General features: G+C 38.6%; 1 protein-coding gene across 3 annotated transcripts in view; it reads right to left on the reverse strand.

The window, feature by feature from the left end:
* ZFAND3 (zinc finger AN1-type containing 3) overlaps positions 1–22,507 on the reverse strand; it is a 149,751-nt gene that overhangs the window by 16,680 nt on the left and 110,564 nt on the right. For all 3 annotated transcript variants that reach the window (XM_063328694.1, XM_063328695.1, XM_063328696.1), the window contains one exon: positions 11,059–11,229. In XM_063328694.1, coding sequence (XP_063184764.1) covers positions 11,059–11,229 — 171 coding nt within the window. The remainder of the gene's footprint in view (positions 1–11,058; positions 11,230–22,507) is intronic.

Genomic DNA, 22,507 nt, shown 5'->3' on the forward strand with positions numbered 1-22,507 from the left:
TCAAAATTAAAAGTTTAGACTATAGGTAGGTGAAGAGAGCTTGCTTTTTTGAATAATCGTGTGATCTTGCAGTGATGTATCCAGGAGGAATTAATATTCACTGCTACGCTTGTAAAAGGAACATTCACTGCCATGTTTGCAGGGCTGAGAACACTGAAACAGCACTGTATCTCCCATATAATTCCTAGTTTCACAAAGTTATATCCTGTAGGATGTGGAAGAATGAATACAAAGAACAGGATATGGAGTAAAAAAGCAGAATTACGGCAAAAAAGCATCCTAGTGTTCAAGTGTAGACACCTAAAAAAGTAGGGGTAAACCATAATAATAGGTAACACTAGTAAATGGTAGTACTTCCTATGAAGTAAGTTTTTCCATAGGCTATAGTAGCATATAAGGAAGTATTTGTTTCCCACTCCAAACATTTATATTTTAAAGAAGTGTGAAATCTTTAAAAAAAAAAAAAAAAAAAGTCTCCCAAGAAAGGGCAGGTGGATGACAGAGTGACCCAAGCATTAATGCAAGGCCCTGCGCAGTGTTTGACATTTTCAAAAACGCTGGAGGAGTATTAATACTTCTAGAATTCTCTCTACACCAAGCCCACCTGAGCGGATACACTTCTCCCAGAAGCTGAGTATTTAATTAAAAGCCAAAGCGTACACAGTAATTTAATTAAAATAGCAAGCAATAGTGAGCGATTCAATAATGTATGTGTATAATTTTGTTTAGCCCAATGAAAATGCAGGAATGATAAGGCTACTAATAAGAACTGGAATGAATAATGAAAGGGTCTAACATACTGTATGTGTTCTATTAATTCTAATTGTTCTCCTGGATCCTGTCTGTCTTTTGAGTTCAAATCAACACATGCTGAATATGATTCCAGGTTTGACTTTCAGTATATTTCCTGAATTATATTATTTATGCTTTGGGTTTAAATAGCTTTCTGGAGGTTGCACCATATTGATCCACAGTCTGACAACGGCTAAGCTTGCTGGCCAAATCACTGGAGAGAAGCAGCTCTATTTCTTTTAAACCTAAATGAAATTTATTTTATGTCTTTATCCCCTATTTACACCTTGTGTCCAGGGTCTCTTAGATTACACATTCTGCTCCATGCAAGTCTTCTATTCCTGTAGCCTCTCGCTATTTATGTCAATAGTAATTCTTCTTCTAACCAGAGGGAAATAGAACTCCATTCAGAAGCTCTATGTATACCGTAAAGGAAAACAAATGCTTAGAGTGATGTACACTTCCACCCTTCCCCTTTTTTTTTGGGTGCAAAGACTTCCACAGCATTCCCTGCTCCTGCTTGTTCAGAATACGGCAGGACGCCCTGTACACCGCTTCTGCACAGACTTGAGCAACTTTCAGCAACTCAGGAACATTTAACGGCTGTGAATGCCTCTGGAAGTAAACCTTTTCATTTCAATACATAGAAAGATACAGTTAAATAAATGTATTACTTTTAAAAACCCACTGAAGAAAATACTATACCTCAGTGATTAGAATGTCCACAAATACAGTTTCTCAGCTCTTGAAACTTTCCTCCAAGGCCAGAAATACTTAATATCAAAAGCCCCGGACACAGACTAATATTCTTTTAACTTTTGGGAAAACTGATGAACAGTAATTTTTATGCCATTGCCTTAGAAGACCCATGGCAACCTCGTGGAGAACTCTAGCAGAGAACCAGGTAGCCTCGAGTCCCTGTACCTAGCTTTAACACTTTCTTATACCTTAGATATGGAATTTAAGATGGTAGGTGGCATTTTCATTTAGGTAATATTTTATTTAGTTAGTTTGTAGGGAAAAAAACCCCTCTAGTTCCTGGAAAGAGTCATGACTTTTCAAGGCAAATTTTGACAATTCACTTCAATATCCTTTTCCCCACTCCTTCCTACGAAGAAGTCAGACTTTCACCAACAAAATTCACTGGGCATCATTCCTCCCTACCTAAGCCTTACTTCATGGTCAGCTGAACTAGCTGGTAACGTTCCCTCAGGATTTGTCAGATGATTATAGCTTTGGGCCTTCTGTGTTTACTTCAAATATCAAGCACATTACTGAAATCAGTACTTACGTGTGTAGCTATTTGTTAACATGTGGACAAATACATTTGATTCATTTTGAGGGGGATGCTTTCTAGGCAGTATCTTCCCTTTTGAGGACAGACTGCAGCAGCCTCCTGCCAACCAGCAGAAGCTTTCTAAGCGCATGGTCCTGGTGAAGCTATAACGTGTGCCTGTGAGACTCTGGATAAATAAGAACACTGTAAAGAAAGAATTTTGATTCGAAAGGGCAGAGCACTTTAACCTTCAAAAATGTTTCCTTTAACATCTGGCAGGCAGGTGGCTATTCCCTTCATTTTTTCTGATAAGAAAAAAAAATGACTCAGAGACTGAGCAAATTACTTCCCTAAAGGTACTGAAAGAGACGGAATTAGAAATAAGGTAGTCAGCTGGATTTTTATGTTCAAGTTCACTAGGCCATGTGTCTCTTGTGCATACAAGACAATTAAAAATTGCATAATTTTTTACTTTACGCATATACTTCTTTCTTCTGTAACCACAGTACAGGTAGGCATGAAAGAAAAGATCTAATGTGGCACGCCAACAAAATGCTTATGCTAATTTTTTCCTCATACTGTAGTTTCCATGCGAAAACCACCTGAAGGCTATATACTGAAGGAATTACCGCATCAGTTGTGTCAAACTAAAATATCTTTTTTTTAAAAATTTTGTTTTTAAAAGGAACATGCTAACTTGTTTTATTTAAGGAGAACTCAAGGACTTAAGAGACCGACTGACCCATTTCAGTTACATGGACTGACTGGGACTAGAGGAAGGTAACTAACAGGCTCAGCATACATTACTAAATCAAGAGAGTCACCTGTTGCAGAACTTTAGGTAATGTGGTGGAAGAAATCAAATTCAGCACATGCTGTAAGAAAGCCACATCAGTTGAACAAGCTGGGGGAATATACTAGAGCCTTTTCAAACTCTATTTCATGATTTCTAATTATAAGCAGACCATGAAGTCCATTTACACTTTTAAAGCCGTGGACCGCTTTTCTAAAGCGTTTTTCTGGGTCCTGTCCTTGGAACCTATAGTACACCAATTAGTCAACTGCTTTTAACTGGTCAATTTCTAGTATTCGAGTTTTAATTCAAACTTTAATAGTTTTTCTTTCTCTCTCTCTTTTTTTTTTTTTTTTTTTTAAATACTCACAACAATGTAGACTAAGATGTTAGGCATTACTGGAATGGCTGAGGCAAAAGTACTGTTCTGGGAGCAACTATCTTAAGAGAACAGTCAACGGAAGACATCTGACTATGGTACATCTTAAGGCCTGGCAGGAAGACTTGCCAGAATTATAGTATGTAACCACTTACTAATAAGATTTAATTTTCCATAAATGCTTCTTATTGAACTGGTTGACTCAATCTCCGGAAGCAGTGCACATATTTAATTTTAATCGATGGAAGCACATCTGTTACACCAATACATAATCGTGTCCTGAAGCCATTTTGGTTGGTACCAGATAAACCTCATCCATCTAGAAAGTGAACTGACCAGTGCCATTACAAATTCTTCTCCACAGAAAAAGGTTCCATGGAAATGGAACCATGATTTAGTATTTTACTGAGTTTTAAGAGAAACATTAGTTTCAATACACATTGGACTACTTTTGTACAAAGATGAAAGTTGCCAGAGCTTTTTGGTTTTTTTGCTTATCTATTCAAGTTTGTTTCTTTCTTCCTGTCCTTTTGAAGATAATTTCTAAATTAACTGAGTAAATCAAATCATTCCAAATTTATTCTGGCACAATCCAAACAAGTGCCTCATCTCCTGTGTTTATGAACGAGCAGCTCTGTTATATAAGTTAAGAATCTGCAGCTGTTTTTCTTCCACCTGGTTTATTACTGAATCACAGTGAGACTTGCTGCCACCGCATCTGTAAAAAGGTACGGTCTCTTCTGTACGGACACATTTTGTTTCTGATGGCTAACAGAAATGCCCAGTGCTTGATGTCAGTCTGTGCTTTTCCTCCTCTTACCCCTCTGCTCAGCAGAAGACCAAAATAGAACTAAAGCAACAGACACTTAAGTAATCCCAAGAAAAGAATTCCACCAGGTTATTACAGATTTATACAGAACTAAATTAAAAACAGGGATGTGGAAATATAAGCATAGTAACATACCAGACCTCTCTTTTTTATGCTTATTAACTATGCTTATGTGTTTGTGTGTGTCTATGTACATGCATATATACACATAATATGACACAAGTTTCTGAAATGGTTTAGAAGGTATGTTTGCCAAATATTTAAGACAAGTTTTGTTCCTGCCACTGCCAAGATTAGAAATTTTTACAACTTGTTTAGAATGCTTTCTCATCATGGTTGAATCTCCTTTAATCTGCGTTTACTCATTAATGTTTCAAAGTCCTTTCCATTGTTAATATTTTAATATATTTTTATAATTTGGCAAGCACCAAATTATCTTCAGAACACACCAGACTAAAGTCAGGAGATGGTTTAGGATGTAGGATATCTCGTAAGAGGTATAATCCCAGTTTGTTTTTAACATTGTTCTAGTGGAAGATAAACGTGTTCCCTATGGGCTTATTTCCTTATCAGCTTTCCTTTGAGCTACTTTTTTCAAATGACTTCTCAAATTTGTAATTTTGTTCCCATGAGTAATTTCCCTCATGATCACTGTTCACATAAAAGGAATGTGGTGCGCCGATACCTGTATGGAAATTAATATGAAGACTTCACATGCATTTTTTGGACATACATTTTTTTGATGAGCTGTCTTAAGTTTTTTCCTCTTATTTTAATAATCAACCAGAGTACCTCTGCTTCTGTCAATGATTCCTTTCATCTGCTTAATAGACATTTATAATTGCCTGTCCCACTGCCCCTGTTTTTTCTGTTTGTTCTCAATCAATGTAGTTAAACATTCATTTACATGTTTTTTCCCCTCTAGGCAAGTAATCTTAAGATTACTCAAATGCTTAGTTTGTTGGTTTACCTCCCCATTTTATACTCTTTCACAGTTCTGCTTCTTCTTTACCTTTCTTTTATTTTCCTATACAAATGAATTCGTCATCTGAGCCAACTGTACTTGTATCTTATACTACTATGGCCTCTTCATTTTCCATTCTTTCTGTCTGTTCCTCTAATCTAAGCAAAGAATGAAGACTCTTAAGTGGTTTTATGCATTAACCATATGAGAAACAAGCCACAAAGTAGCTGGGGACAAATTGCATTATCAACTATTCAGACACGTTGATTTTCTGTGTTGCTAAGCTGTAGCAAGCAGCTTGCTATTGAACTTGTTAGAACCAGAAACCATTTTATCATTACAATCTTACCGACTTTGATCACATCTTGATGAGGCATTTCACCATCTTCTAATAAAAATTTAACAAGGCATTTATCTGGTTTGCATTAAAGTCACATTCAGCACCATCTCCGAGACACCCAGCACATTGTATACCGTGAAGACTAAAATCTGAGTCTTTTTTTCTAGAGACATGCTTTAGTAGTTAGATTTCAATCATAGTGAGAAGTGGACAGTCACGTATGTGGATAAAGTTATATCGTAAAGCTCCTAACTAATTAGGAATGAAAGTTATGTGCTTATTAAAGACCAGTCTGTGAAGCGGTCCAACAACGCATTGTGCCCTTACTCCACACGCGCAGCACAGGGAGGCAGCGCTCTGCTGAACTGGTAAAGTTTGACTCCCATTTCTTGACTCAAAGCCTTACCACCATAGAGGCTGCTTGTGAATGTGCATCACTTCAAATCAAGAAACAAACAAACATCAATACTTGCCAACATCTCACAAATAAATGTTGCAAACCAACACATTTTGCCTTCACTCATGCCTGAGGTTAGTAGTTACTGCAAAGAGCAGCACGAATACATAACTGTTCAAGTCTGTCCACATTCTGGGAAATGATAACTTGTTACAACACAACCTAGGCCAGTAAAACTCCAAGAAAATCTTTCCTGTCCACAGAGGCAAAAAATACTGCTAACAACTGTTTGATCAGATTGCACCACAACCGAGCGGTTATTTTTTTAATACAGTTTGATCGAACTGAAAGGTTTTGGCATCTTCCCATCCTATTAATCATCTACTCTGGCCAAAGAACACAAAAAACCTTGAGATTCCTATCTGAGAAGCAGACAAACAAATCAGCAACACCTCTCTAAGGCACTGCTACTGAAAGCTGAAGACAGGCTTACTTTCCGGGGCCCCTTTTCTTGGCCACACCATTGATTGCCAAGAGTTCTGGACAGGTGGAGCCTGAGCTGCAGACATGTCCATTAGGATGTGGTCTACAAATAGCAAACCATTCTACAGAAAAGCTGCTGAAGGGCTGGCGCACTGTACTAATTTTGCTTTAATTGCTGACTAGGGCTGGATCTAACATGACAGATGTGAAATTCCTTTACTGATCACCTAGAATATCCTCGCATGTCTTGTGCAATTCCAACAATACTAAAGACCACTGCAGACCTCTGTGTGTTGGCTTTACACAGCAAGCGATACCAGAACTACTTTTTGCTGTAAAATACTAAGCCTCTGCCATAAAATCAAGCTATGCTTTCTGTACAAATAATTTCTGTGGCTTAGAAGTTTGCAGCTCAGTATCTTTTAAAAACATACACAACTTTATTTAGTAGTGATACACATCTGGTCAAGTAATTAAGATAAGGCCCATAAATTTATAGCATAATTTGCAAATAATCAACCTGCGTTTTTCTAAAATATGTTTCCAGAGCTCTGTGTTACATAGCTACTTTCACTCACAAATTCGCTGCCTCTAGTTTTAAAGCAAGTTTGTTGTAACCACCTGAACTGACAACTGACAACTTAATTTTCAGATCAAGGTGATTGATTTTGGACTGCTTACACTTCCAGCAGAAATGCTGTAATACATTCTATTACATTCCTTGAAGAATGATTCCTGAAATTCCTTGATGATATAACTGCTTACTAAATCTAGTATTAAATAAATATGTTATTCCAATACAATCACTATCCATCATGAGACACTAAATTATTGAAAGGCCCACTCAAAGCTAGAGAACATCGCTGCCTGGAAAACATGACAAGTGTAACCGTCATCTAGAAACGTTTCACAGGAAACTGGTTTTGTTCTAGTAGTGTTGATTTAAAGGTTATCCAGTCAGAGAGGCACAAAATGAGAATTCATTTTAAAATTTCTCTTTCTCACTGAAGCTTGGAAGTGCATCACCAATTAACAATTCCTCTCACTTCTCCCAGTTCGCCGTGTGAAAAGGCTCAGAACTCGTCTTACAAATTGCTCTTTTGAAGATCAAAGAGAAGCCGAATTTGTCTGTCTGTGCTCTGGATGAGTTTGTAATTTACTGGAACTTTCAGAGGAGGCTTGGCAGCACACTCGTTTGACAGCCCCAGGGTACAGGATTCAGGGGAGCTCTGTGACTCTTCCCTTCTGAGTTCCTTCCTTGCCTTTAATTGGCACCTCATTAGAAATTAATGAAAATGACATCCTCTGTTCTTCCTGCTCCAGGCACAGAACACTACAAAAAGGCCCATCACAATTCATAACACATTCAATTTATATACCAATGGCTCTTAAGCATTATTTAAGAGATGTGAATTTCTTGTCAGCAGTTAATAACTTGTACAGAGCAGGAGCAGAATGAAAAAAGATCTTGAGAATATGCGTGTATGTGTGTATGAAAAGAAAAGAAATGTATCTTTCTACAGCTGAAAAATGTTGTGTTTGAATTTGAAGAACCCTCACTGGAACTCCCTTCTCAGCAATGAATTGTTTTTCTTCATGGCAAAGCCCTGCAGCACTGTCAAATCTGTCTAAGACTCCATGCAGTGTCAAGGGAACGAGCTCAGCAGCGTCGCCTCTCTCTGGACAGGTCTTACAGGAGACAGTAGAGCAAATACAGCAGTCACCCAAAGATCTCCGAATTTGGTGTACAGCTTAGGTGTAAAGAGGCAGCCCGTTCTCTCTGTCTCCTTTTAGAATGGCTGTGCTCTGCTGGACAAGTCCCAGTTACGCTGAATTAATATCTATAAGTATTAAAACATTGTCCAGTATGTATAGATTTTTCTTTCCACTATGTATCATTAAGATTCTCACTGGAAGAGTCACCAGGACACATCAGCAGGATGTGTGAGGAGACGATTTCCAGTACTTTTGGCACTAGGACAAGATGATGTCTAACAGCAAACAATAAAATTGCTGTTCTGTGGGGTCCTAAAGAGTTAACTTGGATTTTAATAACAGTGTTTCAGACACAGCTATGGAACAATGTAATATTTATGTGGTGAATATTTTTTCCTTACATCCAAGCAAACACACACATTTGTCCTTCCAAAGATCGTGTCTGCCTTTTCATCGATTCTGACTGTTTTTTTAGTATTTAAAGTTTTTTCTACGTTTTTTCCCATTACTTCAGTTAAGGATTGAGATGCCAAGAATTTAATATCAGTGGTCCAAAGTCCAGGTCAAACAATATTCTACCTTGACAATTACTTTTAAAGAATATACATCCTTATTTTACACCAGTTGATTATATTTCTAAGACTTCCACTTAAACATGCATCATTACCTGTGCTTCACATTACGACAAAAAGCATAACCTCATCACACATAGATTTAGAAAATATTTTAAATCAATGATAATTTTAATGTCCTTATTCGATCCCATTTCCCACCACCCCCTCCCCAAGGTTTTTGACCTGGCTTGTCATTCATGACCTCAAGCAACCCAATTTTAGGGCACAGTTAGTGAGAACGGTTTCTAAGGCAGCTGCTTTACAAATGACAAAGGCTACACGCTAATGAGTATTGGTAAAGCAGTTTAGGTGACGTGAAGCTGGGATGACCTGTGTTGCTCAGTGGCAGGGTTTTGTTTGCTCACTATTAAAACTAAGTAGTGCAGGGTATGCCTACTTTCACATCGCGCGTCAGCGTCTCATTATAGATAACACATGTACTGAATACAGCACTAATGAAACACTATAGATGCACAAATAAACCAAAGATCTCCATGGAAATAGACTCCTGCCTTCCACTTGTCCGTTAAATGGGTGGAATATAAGTGTTTATTATACATTCTTTAAACAATATAGGATGTAATGTGTAATGTAGGAATGCAAATTTTCCATTTTCTCACTTATTGCCAAGGAACTCAGATTTTTTTTTTTTTTTTGTTCCACATTCATGTTTTATTAACACATTTTATGAACTTTAACAGAAGTATTTCCATAAAGCTATATATCTATATCCAGTGAAAACAAAGAAAAAATCCTACAACATTTATATTGCAACAATGTTGAATTATGGAACTACTTCAGGAAAACTTGAGAGGAACCAACTCCATATATTTGTCATCCAGTTTATGAAAAAAAGGCAGGGCTTATTTTTAAATTTTAAAAACTTTACTAGTCAGTGTAAGGATTTCTAAAAAGTTACTTTAGACTTCATTGCTCCTACATGGCTCCAACTTTGCAGAATTGCTAAGTCATCTTTTCTCTAATTCTCCCCAAACTTGTAAAACTCTCTTGGCTCCCAATATTAGGGAGGATTCTTCTATTTTAGTTGGGTACCTGCGAGCAGCCTCAGCCATTTGATATGTGACAGCAACAGACCAAGAACAGAAACTCCTGCCCTACCGTGCTGAGCAGAAAGAGCCATACCAAACCATGTCACTGACAGTGCTGAATTTCTTCAGCTTGATAAAAATCTTACTGGATACTTCAAAGTATCCAGACACACGATTTCCATAACAAGAATTCCAACATCACAGCTTTTGATTTCATGTCTGGTGGCTTCACAGGTAACGTTATGTTAGTTCTGTGGCAATGCTCCAATATCTGAAACAAAGCCTGTCTCATGTCCAGAAGAGCACAACACAACAGTCATCTCTACAGGCTGAAGACAGACAGATGCTGAAGAAAAGAACAAAGGATAACATGGAATCTTTGCAGCTTTCTATTGCTTCTCTTCACCTGATATTAGGTATTCAATATAGAATTCATTAACTGGGTCTTTGTAACTAGCTTAGCCGATCCTTTTGCTCCCCGCTGCTGCTCAGAAGGACCCGCCTTCTATCCAGAAAACATTTTAATACGATGTTCTACACTTCACAGGTGCAATATGAATTGCTCCTATGCTCATCTATTTCCAAATCCTTTGGAAACTATTCCCCTGGTAAGACACAGCGTAGTAACTAAACAAAATTCTCCAAATGTATCAATACAAGCATGGTCAGAGAGCGCAAGTGTAAGCTTTCGACACATGATTATATGAAAAAATAATCAGCAGATAAAACTACCATGTGCATTATCTCTGGGTCTGATGAGCACATTTAAACGAGTTATGAACACAATTGTTCCATGAAGGAGAGAGCATCTCCTGTGGAATCTAGTCACATTAATTATTGTTTCAGAAAGATTATTTGCATGTAATATGAAACCCCAAATTAGCTGTCTGCATGAGATTATCCTCAATTCAATTAGCTGAACAATGTCATCTATTTGGGAAAAGCCAGGTTGGACGATTTTAAGTGTATGGTGAACAACAAGTCTTCCCCTGCAACAGCTAACTCTGAAAATGAAAACATTTTCAGTTAGAGGTTTTTTTTGTTTTAGCTAAAAATAATGTAATTATAAAATGCAAAATGTAGAAAAACCTTGTCATCTTTGCATATTTAGTGATCTGCTTTGTGTTTCTTCTCCTGTCAAGTGGGTATGATGCTCTCCCGCCTTACAGGGACTTCTGAAGCTAAATTCATTAACATCTGAGATCTCTTGAGACAAGGCAGTACATCAAGGCCAAAGTTTTAAAGGGGAAATTAAGACAGGAACTAATTATAACTTTTTGCTACCAGTGGAAGCGACAGCTTCTGTTTAAAGTACATTTGAAAGATTAAAAAAAAAAATGCAAGTGTTCTCTGTATTTCCACGCCTGATACGGATCCGAGCACGGCTGTGTTAGAAAGCCGGACGCTACTGACAAACAGTACTCACCACAGCGACATGATCCCAGTTCCTGCTGTACTAGCTCCAGTTTTGTTTGGCACTGGAAGCATCGGCGTCTACTCTTCTGTTTGGATCGACTGGTTTCTTCAGGCCTGTCATTACTGTCATCCAGTAGCCGTGGCCGTTTCACAGGAGAAGCCTCACTCTCCGACTGTGAATCTGTTGTATTCACAACAAATATTTTAGGAAAAATATTAGAACTTCCTTGCTGAGGCATCCCTTTGGGCAGATTGAAGGTATATTGCTTTCAGCTGGGGTTACCACCAACCAGCGTGATACTTCCCATTCTATTGCATGTACACATTTTCTTAACAATCAAAATGAGCATCAAGTAAAGGACAAATTATCTTTGTTCCCTGTAAGAACCCCTCCTGCTGGCAGTGCTGAATAGAAAATGAACTGATTAGCTTCCTTCCAGCCATGGCTGGGTCATACAGAGATACATGTAGAGCACACTCCATCCTAAACAACTGCAGGCTTCATCTGTCATCTCATTTAGTTTCTCCTACGCACCTTCTTCCTTCTCCCTGCACAAAATGAAGTAGGCTGCTGATGAAAAACAGCTGAACATGGGTTCGACCTATTTCCTCCCTGGGCAGGAGGGAGATTTTTAAGGCACAGCATGTAAACTGTATCTCTCATGTCTAAAGGCGGTACATGAAAGCACCATACCGTGCTTCCCTCTCTTTCCACATGGATAACAATTTAAATGTAAATTAGTATACACCAACAATGCAAACCCAAACAAAATAAGCGCAAGCTCTACATGCATGCTATAAATTCAGTGCTCAGCCATTTTTAAAGAATTAGTCAGAATCCTATTTGCATTAATAACTTTATAAATTTCAGCTTGTAAGAAAATAGTGTGCGGAAAAACCTGAAGTTAAAAGTTCAGGACAGCGTTACTTCAGGTAGTGTAGTGTCTTTTTTTTTTTTTTTTGGTTGTTTTTTCCTCCCTTTTCTTTTACAATGGAGAGTATGTTGACCAGGGCTCTATTGCAGCACAGGAAATGCACGTTAGTGACTGGAACGTGGGACGCCCGAGCCTTATTTTTGTGCCATCTCAGAGACAGTGGATTTCAGTAGATCTGCCACTCTGCAATCTGAGTGAAGTAAGGCTAGAAAAGACTTTTTCCCTTTCAAAACCTGTGCATAGCTGAATCAGTTCTGTGCTTCTTTTTAATAGAAGCTGCAAATAAATTTAATCCAAACTGTACTAAAAATGTAATTGTTTGTAGTAGTCCTGCAGGGAGGTTAACTGCTGAAAGCCATTACTGCGGTCAGTCAGCATTCTAGTACAAGATGGTGATCAAGGAAAAAAAGCATTAGTTCAGTTAAATCCATTTTGAAAGGACACTAATCCAACAAATAACAAGTAACTATATCTTTTTGGCAGGGTGGTAGCCTACTGAACATGTTTTTACCTTTATTTTAAGTTTCCATTGCATGCTGTCCTGTGCTTATGGAAAATACGTCTACTTTGCATTAGCTGTCCTGGATTAGCCAGGAAAAGATAACTGCCATGGCTAAAACATTGTCCATATCCTTGTTATTTCGATGATTTTATCTGATCCACTGCTTATCAACATCATGACTTTCCTTGAGCAAATAGCTAATGAAGTCAGACTAGGAATACCTGCTAGCCTCTCCCTCCGAGGTATGCTCTACTAACTTTCCTCACATGCAGGATAAACTAACCCACTTTTCTTACCTGTGTTTCAGACCTGGTCTCACAGTGTTTTTGCAGTTGTTGAACTCCAATATTACAGCCATTATGAATATACAACTTACCTCACTTGGGTTTACTTTATTTCTGTCATATTGCTCTTAAGATACACTGAAAGCGTGCCAGGTTTTTCAGTAAGTACAAAGCCCCCGCATCTCACATTTCACAGAAAAGTGAGCTGCTTCCTGCACAGTATACAGGTGATAAGTTTTTATTAAGCTGCAATAATTTTATCTGATGTGTGTCTCAATAGAGCCTTACTTTTGATCAATGCCGTAGATTACAACTTACACCTTACAAAATGCATCTATTAGGCCTAAACCAACATTCAGTACGTAATGTACTCCACCTCTGCATGCCTGGCTGCGCAGGAGCCTTGGCAAGGAAAAGAAAATAGTGCATAATGAATTAATACAGTTACGGAACAACTAGTCCTGTCTTCAATTAAATCTCTGCAGAAGATGATCCAAGAGAAAGATCAGACTGCAGAGATGCCAACCCATACTCCGAGGCAACAGTCCTATCACATGGACACTTGTTTTCAGAGAGCCCAGAAGAGCAGCCTGGCCTGGAAGGTAGGAGGCTGCACCCTTCAACACGTGGCTTGTCTACTGCGACCGGGCTGACTCAGGGTTCGGTAGAAATCTGTCCCAGCCCACCTCGTTGACAAAGATGGGGAAATACATGATTTGTTTATTCATTACTCAGAAAAACAGACACACGGCTATTTTGAAATAGCTACCTCCCACACATCTTTGCTTCTGGAAATATAAGCCATTCTGGTACTTCTCAGAAGCAAATCTGGCATTCTGAATTAAGCCGATGGAAACCATACTCGTCTGCTTATTATAAAGTCCAAATGAGGGATTCATGTGTATGAGTCAACCAGTGTCTAATCAGTTAATGAGGCCATGTGCCTTAACGAGAAAAATAGCTACCCCGAGTCAGGCTAGTAGTCCTATAATTAAAATATTTAATTATACATTTCCTGTTAATTGGTGATGACTAATTGAATATTAACATAAGATGGTTAATATGATAGAAATGAAAATTTAGATATCTCATTTTTTAAAATGTGTATCTTCTTTTGCCATAAATTAAATGGCGTTAACACTGAGGTAAACTTAGCCTGACTCTCAGGGATGGTACCAGCTATCTGATCACTGACTGCACAGCGCCTTGGGCACGCCAGCACAAGCTAATGCTCATTACAAAATGGACCAACAGCACACATGCTGACGCCTTCTTACGGGCAAGCACAAGGAGCGAGGAGAAAGGACAGATAAGAAATGGCAACTTTTAGATTCAGTCCTGCATGCATTTCTTCCAGATCACGTTGCCTTCCACAATACTGACACAAGCAATACAGGACGCAAAATAAATCTTCCGGCACCTGGAATCTTGCAACATTAAACTTCAGAGATCTGATAGCAAAAGGAAATTGTCACGCATAGCTTTACTACCTGGATTGCAGAAAAAAAACACCCTACGAACAAGGTGAAGTGCTGCAACTACAGACTAGAGTAAATTCCCGGTGTGAACTATTAAACAATCACAAATGGCTACAGAGAATAGGATTCTTTCAGCCTGTGACTGACAGTGGCTGTCCTTAAGAAGGATGATTTGTGCAACAAGAATTACTTCTTGTTTGCTTTTACGAAACATTTTCCACGCTCAACTTGCATTTCAGCATTACACCTAAACCAACAAATACTCAGTCTGAGACAGAAAAAAAAGAAAAGAACACTATTCTTTTATCTGAAGATGTCAAAATCATAAAACTTTTCTGTAAAAAATGAAGAAAACCAAAAATAGCGATGAGACATCCCCAAAATTTCACAAAGAAACTGCTCAGCAGCGTAACTGCCATTGACACTCTCCCATTGCAATTTTAATTCAGACTTAAGAAATAAGGATTCTTCTATCATTCTGTGGTTCTGTAATCTATATCTGATGACGGAGATTCTTCTAATTGTGGTGACTATCAAATTCTCACTTGAAATGAGAGAATGAAATAATTCAGCTGAGCAAGACAGAAACTGGAGGCTTGACTGGAAACAACAAGCTGAGCAGTGTTCTTTATTCTTAAAAATTCTGTTATGTCTTAGACAGAAACTCACATTCGTTCCTTACTGTCACTGTTCTCGTCTTCATTACTCATGCTCTCCCTTCAAAACTTTCCAAATAGATGGTGTTACGACTGTCAGAGCTGAATCCCCCTCTCTTACTCTCCCTGCCATAGAGGAGCTGCAGGCACACAGTTTCACTGACAATCGTGATGGCTCTTCCATGGCATTTTGGGCAGAGGGTGGGAAGCTCTAAGTCCAGCAGAGACATGGGCTGAGAAAATGTAACAGGGAAGGAGGAATGAAGGAAGAGATGGGAGAGTAGGAAGAGAAACTTCCTACTGTGTGTAGTGCTGCCACTTGCTTCATGAATGAGATGAATCTTTTTAATCTCCGATTTGATGACAGCGTTTGAGGCACTCAGTTTTTTGGTTTTTTTTTTCTTTTCATACAGAACCCATCGACACTGACAGACTGACTGACATCACGATCTCAGCTGCCTGTGCAAACATCAGTAAGAGCAATAATTAATGAACCCTCAAACATTACTGCCATCTCCTCAAACTATTTTAAAAGGAGCTTGAGCTGTTAAAACCTCTGTCCATGAAGAAACTTGCACGGTCACAGACAATAACTACATAACAGGGATTAACTAAAGTTTGAGCAATATCTTGTTGCTAGTTTCTAGATTGTTTTTTTTTCCCCCTTCATTATTTCATTTTTAGATGAGGGATTACTTAATTCCCTGGCAAGTTGACTATGCATTAGAAACTTCATCTAGAGGAAACTGCCTCTTCACCAATCTTTCCTATCACATTTACCAGAATCATCATTTAAAATCATCTCTACTTCAAATGAACCTAAATTAACACAGTTGTTCCAAAACCCGTTTGCTTGTTGACTATTAATGAAGAGACAGAAATTCAAGATTAACATCTTATGAGCAAATTTAGACAACCGTGACCACCTCAGTTCCTCCCTGTTGCTGTATAATGCTGTGGAAACAGTTATTTTACAACTCTGATACTTAAATTGAGATGAACACCTCGTCCCTTCACACAATCAAGACTGCATCTCAAAGCTCCATCAGAAACTTAACTGCCCATCTCTTTGGGAGCACACATTCTTTTGTGAATTCACCTCCATTTTTCTTAAAACACTAGAAACAGATATTGCAAAAATTCTTACATAAACCCTTTGGTAACATTTAACCACGCAAACTCTGTTCCTAGTATCATCGCAGTGCCCTTAGCACCACTATTTCACCAATTTATTTTTTCTGCTCCATGAGTTTAAAAGCAATTCTTAAAACTCATTGTACCCAATACAATGTGGAGTAGGGAGGCCGCATAGGAATAGTCCCTATAGAACTCAAGTTCCATCATCCGCTTTGCCTCAGGAGGCTCCCTGTGAAATCACTCTGGAGACTATAAATAACCCCCAGACACTGCATTACAGAAGTTATTTCTCTCTAATTTCAATTACCAAAACCATTCAACAGTAGTTTGTTCCAGCCTTAATGAGTAAAAACAACCATCGGAACAAGAACAGAACACCCCCAACTACTTTTAGCCTAGCTGCTTGAGACACAATGGAAAGACTTGTGCTGTTTGAGATACGCAGTGCAAGAGTTACGCATGTCCCAAATGCAGAACATTACTGGTGGGCTTCAAACTCTGCCAGCAAAATTCACCTTCCCGCTTTGCAAATGAGATTAACAAAAAGGCTTCCGTTACAGACAGTGACCTAAAGTGTGGTTGTTTGTATTTTTTTTTAACGAATGCTAAAAAAAAAAAAAACAGCGAAAAAATGAAATTTAGCATGTAAATTGCTTTAAGTGTAAGCGGTATTTTTGAGCTTGACAATAGCACGGCTTCATTTCCCCAAAATGACAGCTGGCACGCACGACGCATGTGTTGTGAGGAAAGAAGAGGAGAATCAAAACTTGTGCCGTACCAAGCAGCGAGTTAGCGTGATGAGAACAGGCACTTGTCAAACACAAAGACGCACACTGCAGAGCATCACAAAACCTGCGTGTGTGGCTAACTGCCAGCACGTCTGCCAGCACAAGCACAGTGCTATACGTGAGCACATGTGCTGCACAACAGCATAGGGCTGTGGCTGAGCTAACGCAACTGGCACAGCCCAGGGGCTCCAGCTGACTTGAATCCGGACAACCTTGAACACAGGCAAGGCAAGGTGCGTCCCCCGACCACCAGTCACCCCCCCAGGAAGCAACCTGGCCTGACACGGAGGGGCTGGCAGCCACAGCTACAGGTCACTTCAAACAGGGACACTGATTTGCGTCGTGTCACACTTGTACCTCCTCCAAGTATTAAGCTGCCTGTTTTCATAAAACCCACATGGGAGATTAGTGCGTTCAAGACCTTGATAACTTCGTGAAATTTGATTAAAATAATCCAAGAGATTCAGAAGTTATAAGCAGGATAAACTATGGGGGGCTCATCTCCTTAGGAAACCAGGCACCTGCCCCCACCCCCAGCAGTCTACATGTATCAACCTCATTTGTGTTTCTTATCACCAGACTTCAAAACACTCCTTAGTTAAAAGGACTTAGTTAAAGGACGTATGTGTGCGTATATGTGTGTATATATATATATATGTGTGTGTGTGTGTGTGTGTGAATGAGTATTAATGCATATATTACTGCTGGCATGATTTCAGGAAAACAGAAAAGTGTGGGAGCATAACCATATAATTTTAGTAACATTCCACTTACACATAAGAAAACACTTGTTTACTGTAGGGGAGACCTGACATTTGCCCAGGGGATTTGTGGAGGCTCCATCCTCAGAGGTTCTCAAAACGTGACCGGACACGGCGCCCAGCCTCCTTCAGGCGACCCTGCTCTGAGCGAGGAGGTCGGACCAGACAGTCTGCAGGGCACCTTCCGCCCTCAGCTTTCTCTGAGATTCATGGATGGGGAAATAAAAAATAAAATAAATCATAAAAAAAAATATGTATATACTAATTCCTTCCTACCTCTCACATTTTTTGTTTTCGTCTAAACCCGTGCTGTTGGTATTATCATCCATCAAAAAGGAAGTATACTGTACCGCAGTGTACCTTAATGAGGCTATTAACTACCATCTCTAATGAAACGGAAGAGACTAATCTAGTGCCAGTAACCCAGGTGAATGAGATGCAAGTTGCAAATTGCATGACAAATAGTGAACTACACAGGCTACTGCATACATTTTAGCTAAGTTATAATTAGAAAAAGTGTGAAAATGCTTATTATCCTTTCTTGTCAATAAATTTCATAATTGCTAAATTAAGGGAAAAGCTAATTAGTTTTCATCTCATATTTGCACTCCTGTACTACATCTGGTTTATAGTTAAATTCTTGCATTACTCCCCTCTACACTCTCTGATGTCAGCTTGTCTTTAGTTAATGGAAGTGTTCATTTATTTATTAAACGTTTTTACTTCTATACCAAATTGATTCAAACAAATACTTGTTTAAATGTATTCAGGCGCCTGTAACTGTACAGTTCCTTTGATGGATTAACTTAGGGCATTTCAATTAGCTGAAACACTTTCTAAGGCAATGGCCACCCCTATTGCTGCTGACTGAAAGAAAGACCTTGTTTATTTAAAAGACCAGGCGAACGGGGTTCCTTTCCTGAATCACACCCACGAGCAAAGTCTGTAAACCTCCGGAGCCCACAACAAGAGATGAGTTTGTGAAGAGAGAACCGGCTGGATGGTCCTGCCGAGCACTCGGGCTGCCGCTCGCTGCCCATCTCTTGCTACAAGGGTAAAGAGCTGAAGAACGTGGTTAAAAACAGCTGCTGACAGCAAAATCATCCACAGATAGCGACTGCAGGCACGAGACTGAATTCCCGTTGTCTTGATTACTGGGCACAATTTGTGCAGTGTAGAAGCTTGATACTATTCTAAGGATGTTAAGGGAAGTTGTTTGTCAAGGGAAATTGTTTTGGGTTACTTTTGTTTCTTGATAGCTAACAAACAGCATCTCAAGCCCCTCATATATTCAGACTATTATAAAGAACAAACCTTGAAAAGGCCAGAAGAGAGAAAAGGCCACAACACTGAAGTCACTAGTTTGTGGTTTTGTTGGTTTTGGTTTTGTTTTTGTTTTTTTTTTTTTTTTTTTATAAAAAAAAGGTACAGGTATCAATTTGAACTTATTTTCTCATTATTAAATTACATATTTAAGCAGCATAGAGTTAGGTTTGGGAGAGGGACAAAGGCAGATTCTGATGACAAAGTTGGAGAACAAATGATATCATAAGTGGCCTAAATAATCAGAACAGGATTATTAAGTGAAAGAATAATGCACAAATACAGATAGCTAAATGGAAGAACGGAAACACAAAAAGAAAGAAAAAAAGCTGTAACACAGGAAAATACACGATGAAAAAAGTTATGAAGGCAAATCATGAACATCCTGGCCGTTCCACAGCACCTGAAGACTACTTACTAGTATTCAAATATGTATATTTACATAAATGAATATGTATGTGCCAACACATACAAATACACTTATGTTGGTTCTGATAAAATGGGAAATTCAAACGCGTTCAGCAATATAGTAGTTTTGTTTTTGCTGACTTTAATGAGCGCCCTCTTATGCTTTGTGGAATTCTCTAATATTGGATTAACAAGAATAGATAATGCTATAAATATTGCATATTTGCTAGTCAGCTCGAGAGTGCATAAATAAGCAGTACTGCTCTGCTTCAAAATCCTAGTAGTGTACTCCAGCTATGTCCTCATCAATCAGATGGTATACAGTATTCGGGAAGGTAATTCTTCAAACTAATAGCCTAAACCCAGTTCTATATAGAAACTACTTGCTCTGTTATTTTTCATTCATACACTGAGTTTTCCTTAGTACACCCTTCCCCCCGTTGGCGTAATGAGGGTTTTCCAAGGCTACGACACAGATTCAGAAGAGGAATTGTAAAGAACTCTCGCCTGCTAGCAGTGAAAAAATATATATTTGCAATATTTATCTTTCAAAAAACTTATTTGTCATTAACTGTAGAACCTCAGTGATGCCATCAGCAACAGAAATCTTGCAATGAGAGACTATAATTCCAAGGACTAACTGATTAATGTTATGGAAAAAAACTAAGAGCTATTGTCTTTGTGATAAATTTTTTACTGAATGCATTAGGAGTAGCTTCTGAAATGCACAGCGAATCTATCTTCAAAAACCACTTAGTTTTGAGTCAGTTATTTTAAAGAAAGCTTAAAAGTCAGTTTATATTTTGATTGTGTTACTTTTTCCTAGCAATCTTTGTGGGGAAAACAACAACTGGCCCTGGTATTGAAGACAATTTCTACACACCTGATTGCTGTCTACAATACATCAGAAGTCAGGCTGGTTTCCTGGGCAGTTCCTACTTTTTGAAAGGAGATGTTTTGGAAGCACCTACACTAACTTGAACCAAGGACCATGGGAAAAGGTAGTACAGAATGATGAAACTCAGAGGATGCAATAGTACATGCACTGTCTGTCTCGTATCTTACGTCCAGCTCTTTTTCAACCCTCTTTTGCCCCAAGGTGTTGGTCTCATTAATTTATGTTATGGAAAATAATTTGGAGATGAAATAGGAAAGAGAGAGATACCTTGTTTGCCTGACAATTCAGTGAACATACAAATATTTATAAAACCCTCACTCTGTACAAAGATACACTTTCCCATGTGTATGTTTGATGGACTTAAACATACTTCCCAGAGACTCTAAAATAACTTCAATATATTTATAATGTCCTTGTGAAATTAATTTCTAAATAGGAAATAGTGAAAACCTGTTCAGAAAATTAACCACTGCATGAAACCACCAAAAAAAAAAAATTCAAGATAAAGTTGTTTCATTTTACTCAAAATATACATAAAGACTAAAATATTTACTTTTCTGTTTGAACACATCCAAGAACAAACCCTTTGTCATAATTCTGTAAGACTAAACATATGATTTTGTATTTGGCAAGAATTTCACCAACCTAACCAAAAACCACGTATCAGACCACAGCGAAACAGTGATGAGAAAGTAATAAGGGCAGCAGCACACACTTTCAGGACAGGAGAGCATCTTATTTACTGAAGCACACTTTGCTTCTCCTGCTCATGGCCACTGAGAACCCTGTGGCAAGAAATGCACTGACCATCCCAACTCTCCCACCTTTCCTAGAGTCTCTCTCCTGGCTCTTCTCTACAACGTCTGAGGCACTACACACTTGCCTGTACTTCTAGAGCCTACCTGCCTCTGCTCTCATTAAGTGCTAGGAATGCTATTGAGATTAGCCTAAATACCTTTAGTCACCGACATCATATTTGGTTTTTGTTAGAGTCATTGAAAAGATTAGGTTGGAAGGGATTTCTGGGGGTCACCTAGTCCAGCCTCCTGCTTGATGCAGAGTGAACATGAAAGCTGGATCAGGGTGCTCAGGGCCTGGTCCAGTCCACGTTCAAAAATTTTCAAGGACTAGGATTTCACAGCCTCTGTGGGTACCCGTTCCAGTGCCAACCTGAGGAGGAAAATCCCTTCCGTTGATCTGCCAACTGCACTCTTCCTAACGCAGCTAATCCAGAGACAGTGTTTACTGTTCTCCTATCATCTGGTACTACCTTTAATTTGACATTCAAAATAGTTTCCCTACTGGCTTACAATTCACTGCGAACTCCTCTCAAGAGATCATCCTGTGCTCTTGACTTAAGCACATTTTCCTCAAAGTTGTTCTACTTCGAATGTGGGTCTTTTTCATAATGGGATTCAGGATATATGGAAATGAAAACAGATGAAAAATTTGAATCAAGAGTAGCAAAAAGAGATAAAGACAAGTGGAAGCTGAGGAATGGACTTACAAGTAATCTACAAAAGTCTTAAACAGGTTAGGTTTAGGAAGGTTCAAGCGCATATCTGAACATCACAAAGGATAAAAGAAGATGAATTTGGGTGATTTAAGAGATATATAAAGGTAGTAAGAATAACAGTTTTAAGTACCTGGAGGACACTCTCTGTTAGAATGCTAGACTTGAAAACTTAAACTCTGAATGAACTGACAACACAGTAATGATCTCAAATAATTAGGAGTATTATGAGATACACAGAGGTGTGTGTCTCAGCACCTGCTGGGAGGTTATACAGGCCAGGAGACCCTTAATCCCATCCACATGTACATTTTATTATTTTTTAATTCTATTGTACTGGTGTGTTTTTTCCTCCTTACAAGGGAGGAGAAGCTTGTTTCTCATAACCTATGCACCCCTGTATGACTAAAATCTACATAAATTGGTACATGTTTCTGCACACACCAAATCCCACTTTCTGCGCAAGGTAGCTAACTGCAAAGATACACGGATAAACCCCACAATGGGCGAGCAGCAATCCGCTCTTTCTGAGGGCTTCCTGTTGTCTTTAGAAAGGATGCATTAGTAACAATGGAGATCAGATACAGCTGCCTTACACGCTCTTAAGAGAATTAATCTGAGTTAGTACAATTTTGGGGAATACAATGTTATAAAAGGGGAAACATTAATAAGCAAGTAAATTATCATATTCGTCTACTTATCCTATTCCATTACAGTAATTGTGTTTTATTTCTTAAGGCCAGCAATCCTTTCATGAATGGCTTCAACAGATTGAT

Source organism: Chroicocephalus ridibundus, chromosome 3 (genome assembly GCF_963924245.1).
Source record: "Chroicocephalus ridibundus chromosome 3, bChrRid1.1, whole genome shotgun sequence".
In the NCBI taxonomy this organism is placed as follows: domain Eukaryota; kingdom Metazoa; phylum Chordata; class Aves; order Charadriiformes; family Laridae; genus Chroicocephalus; species Chroicocephalus ridibundus.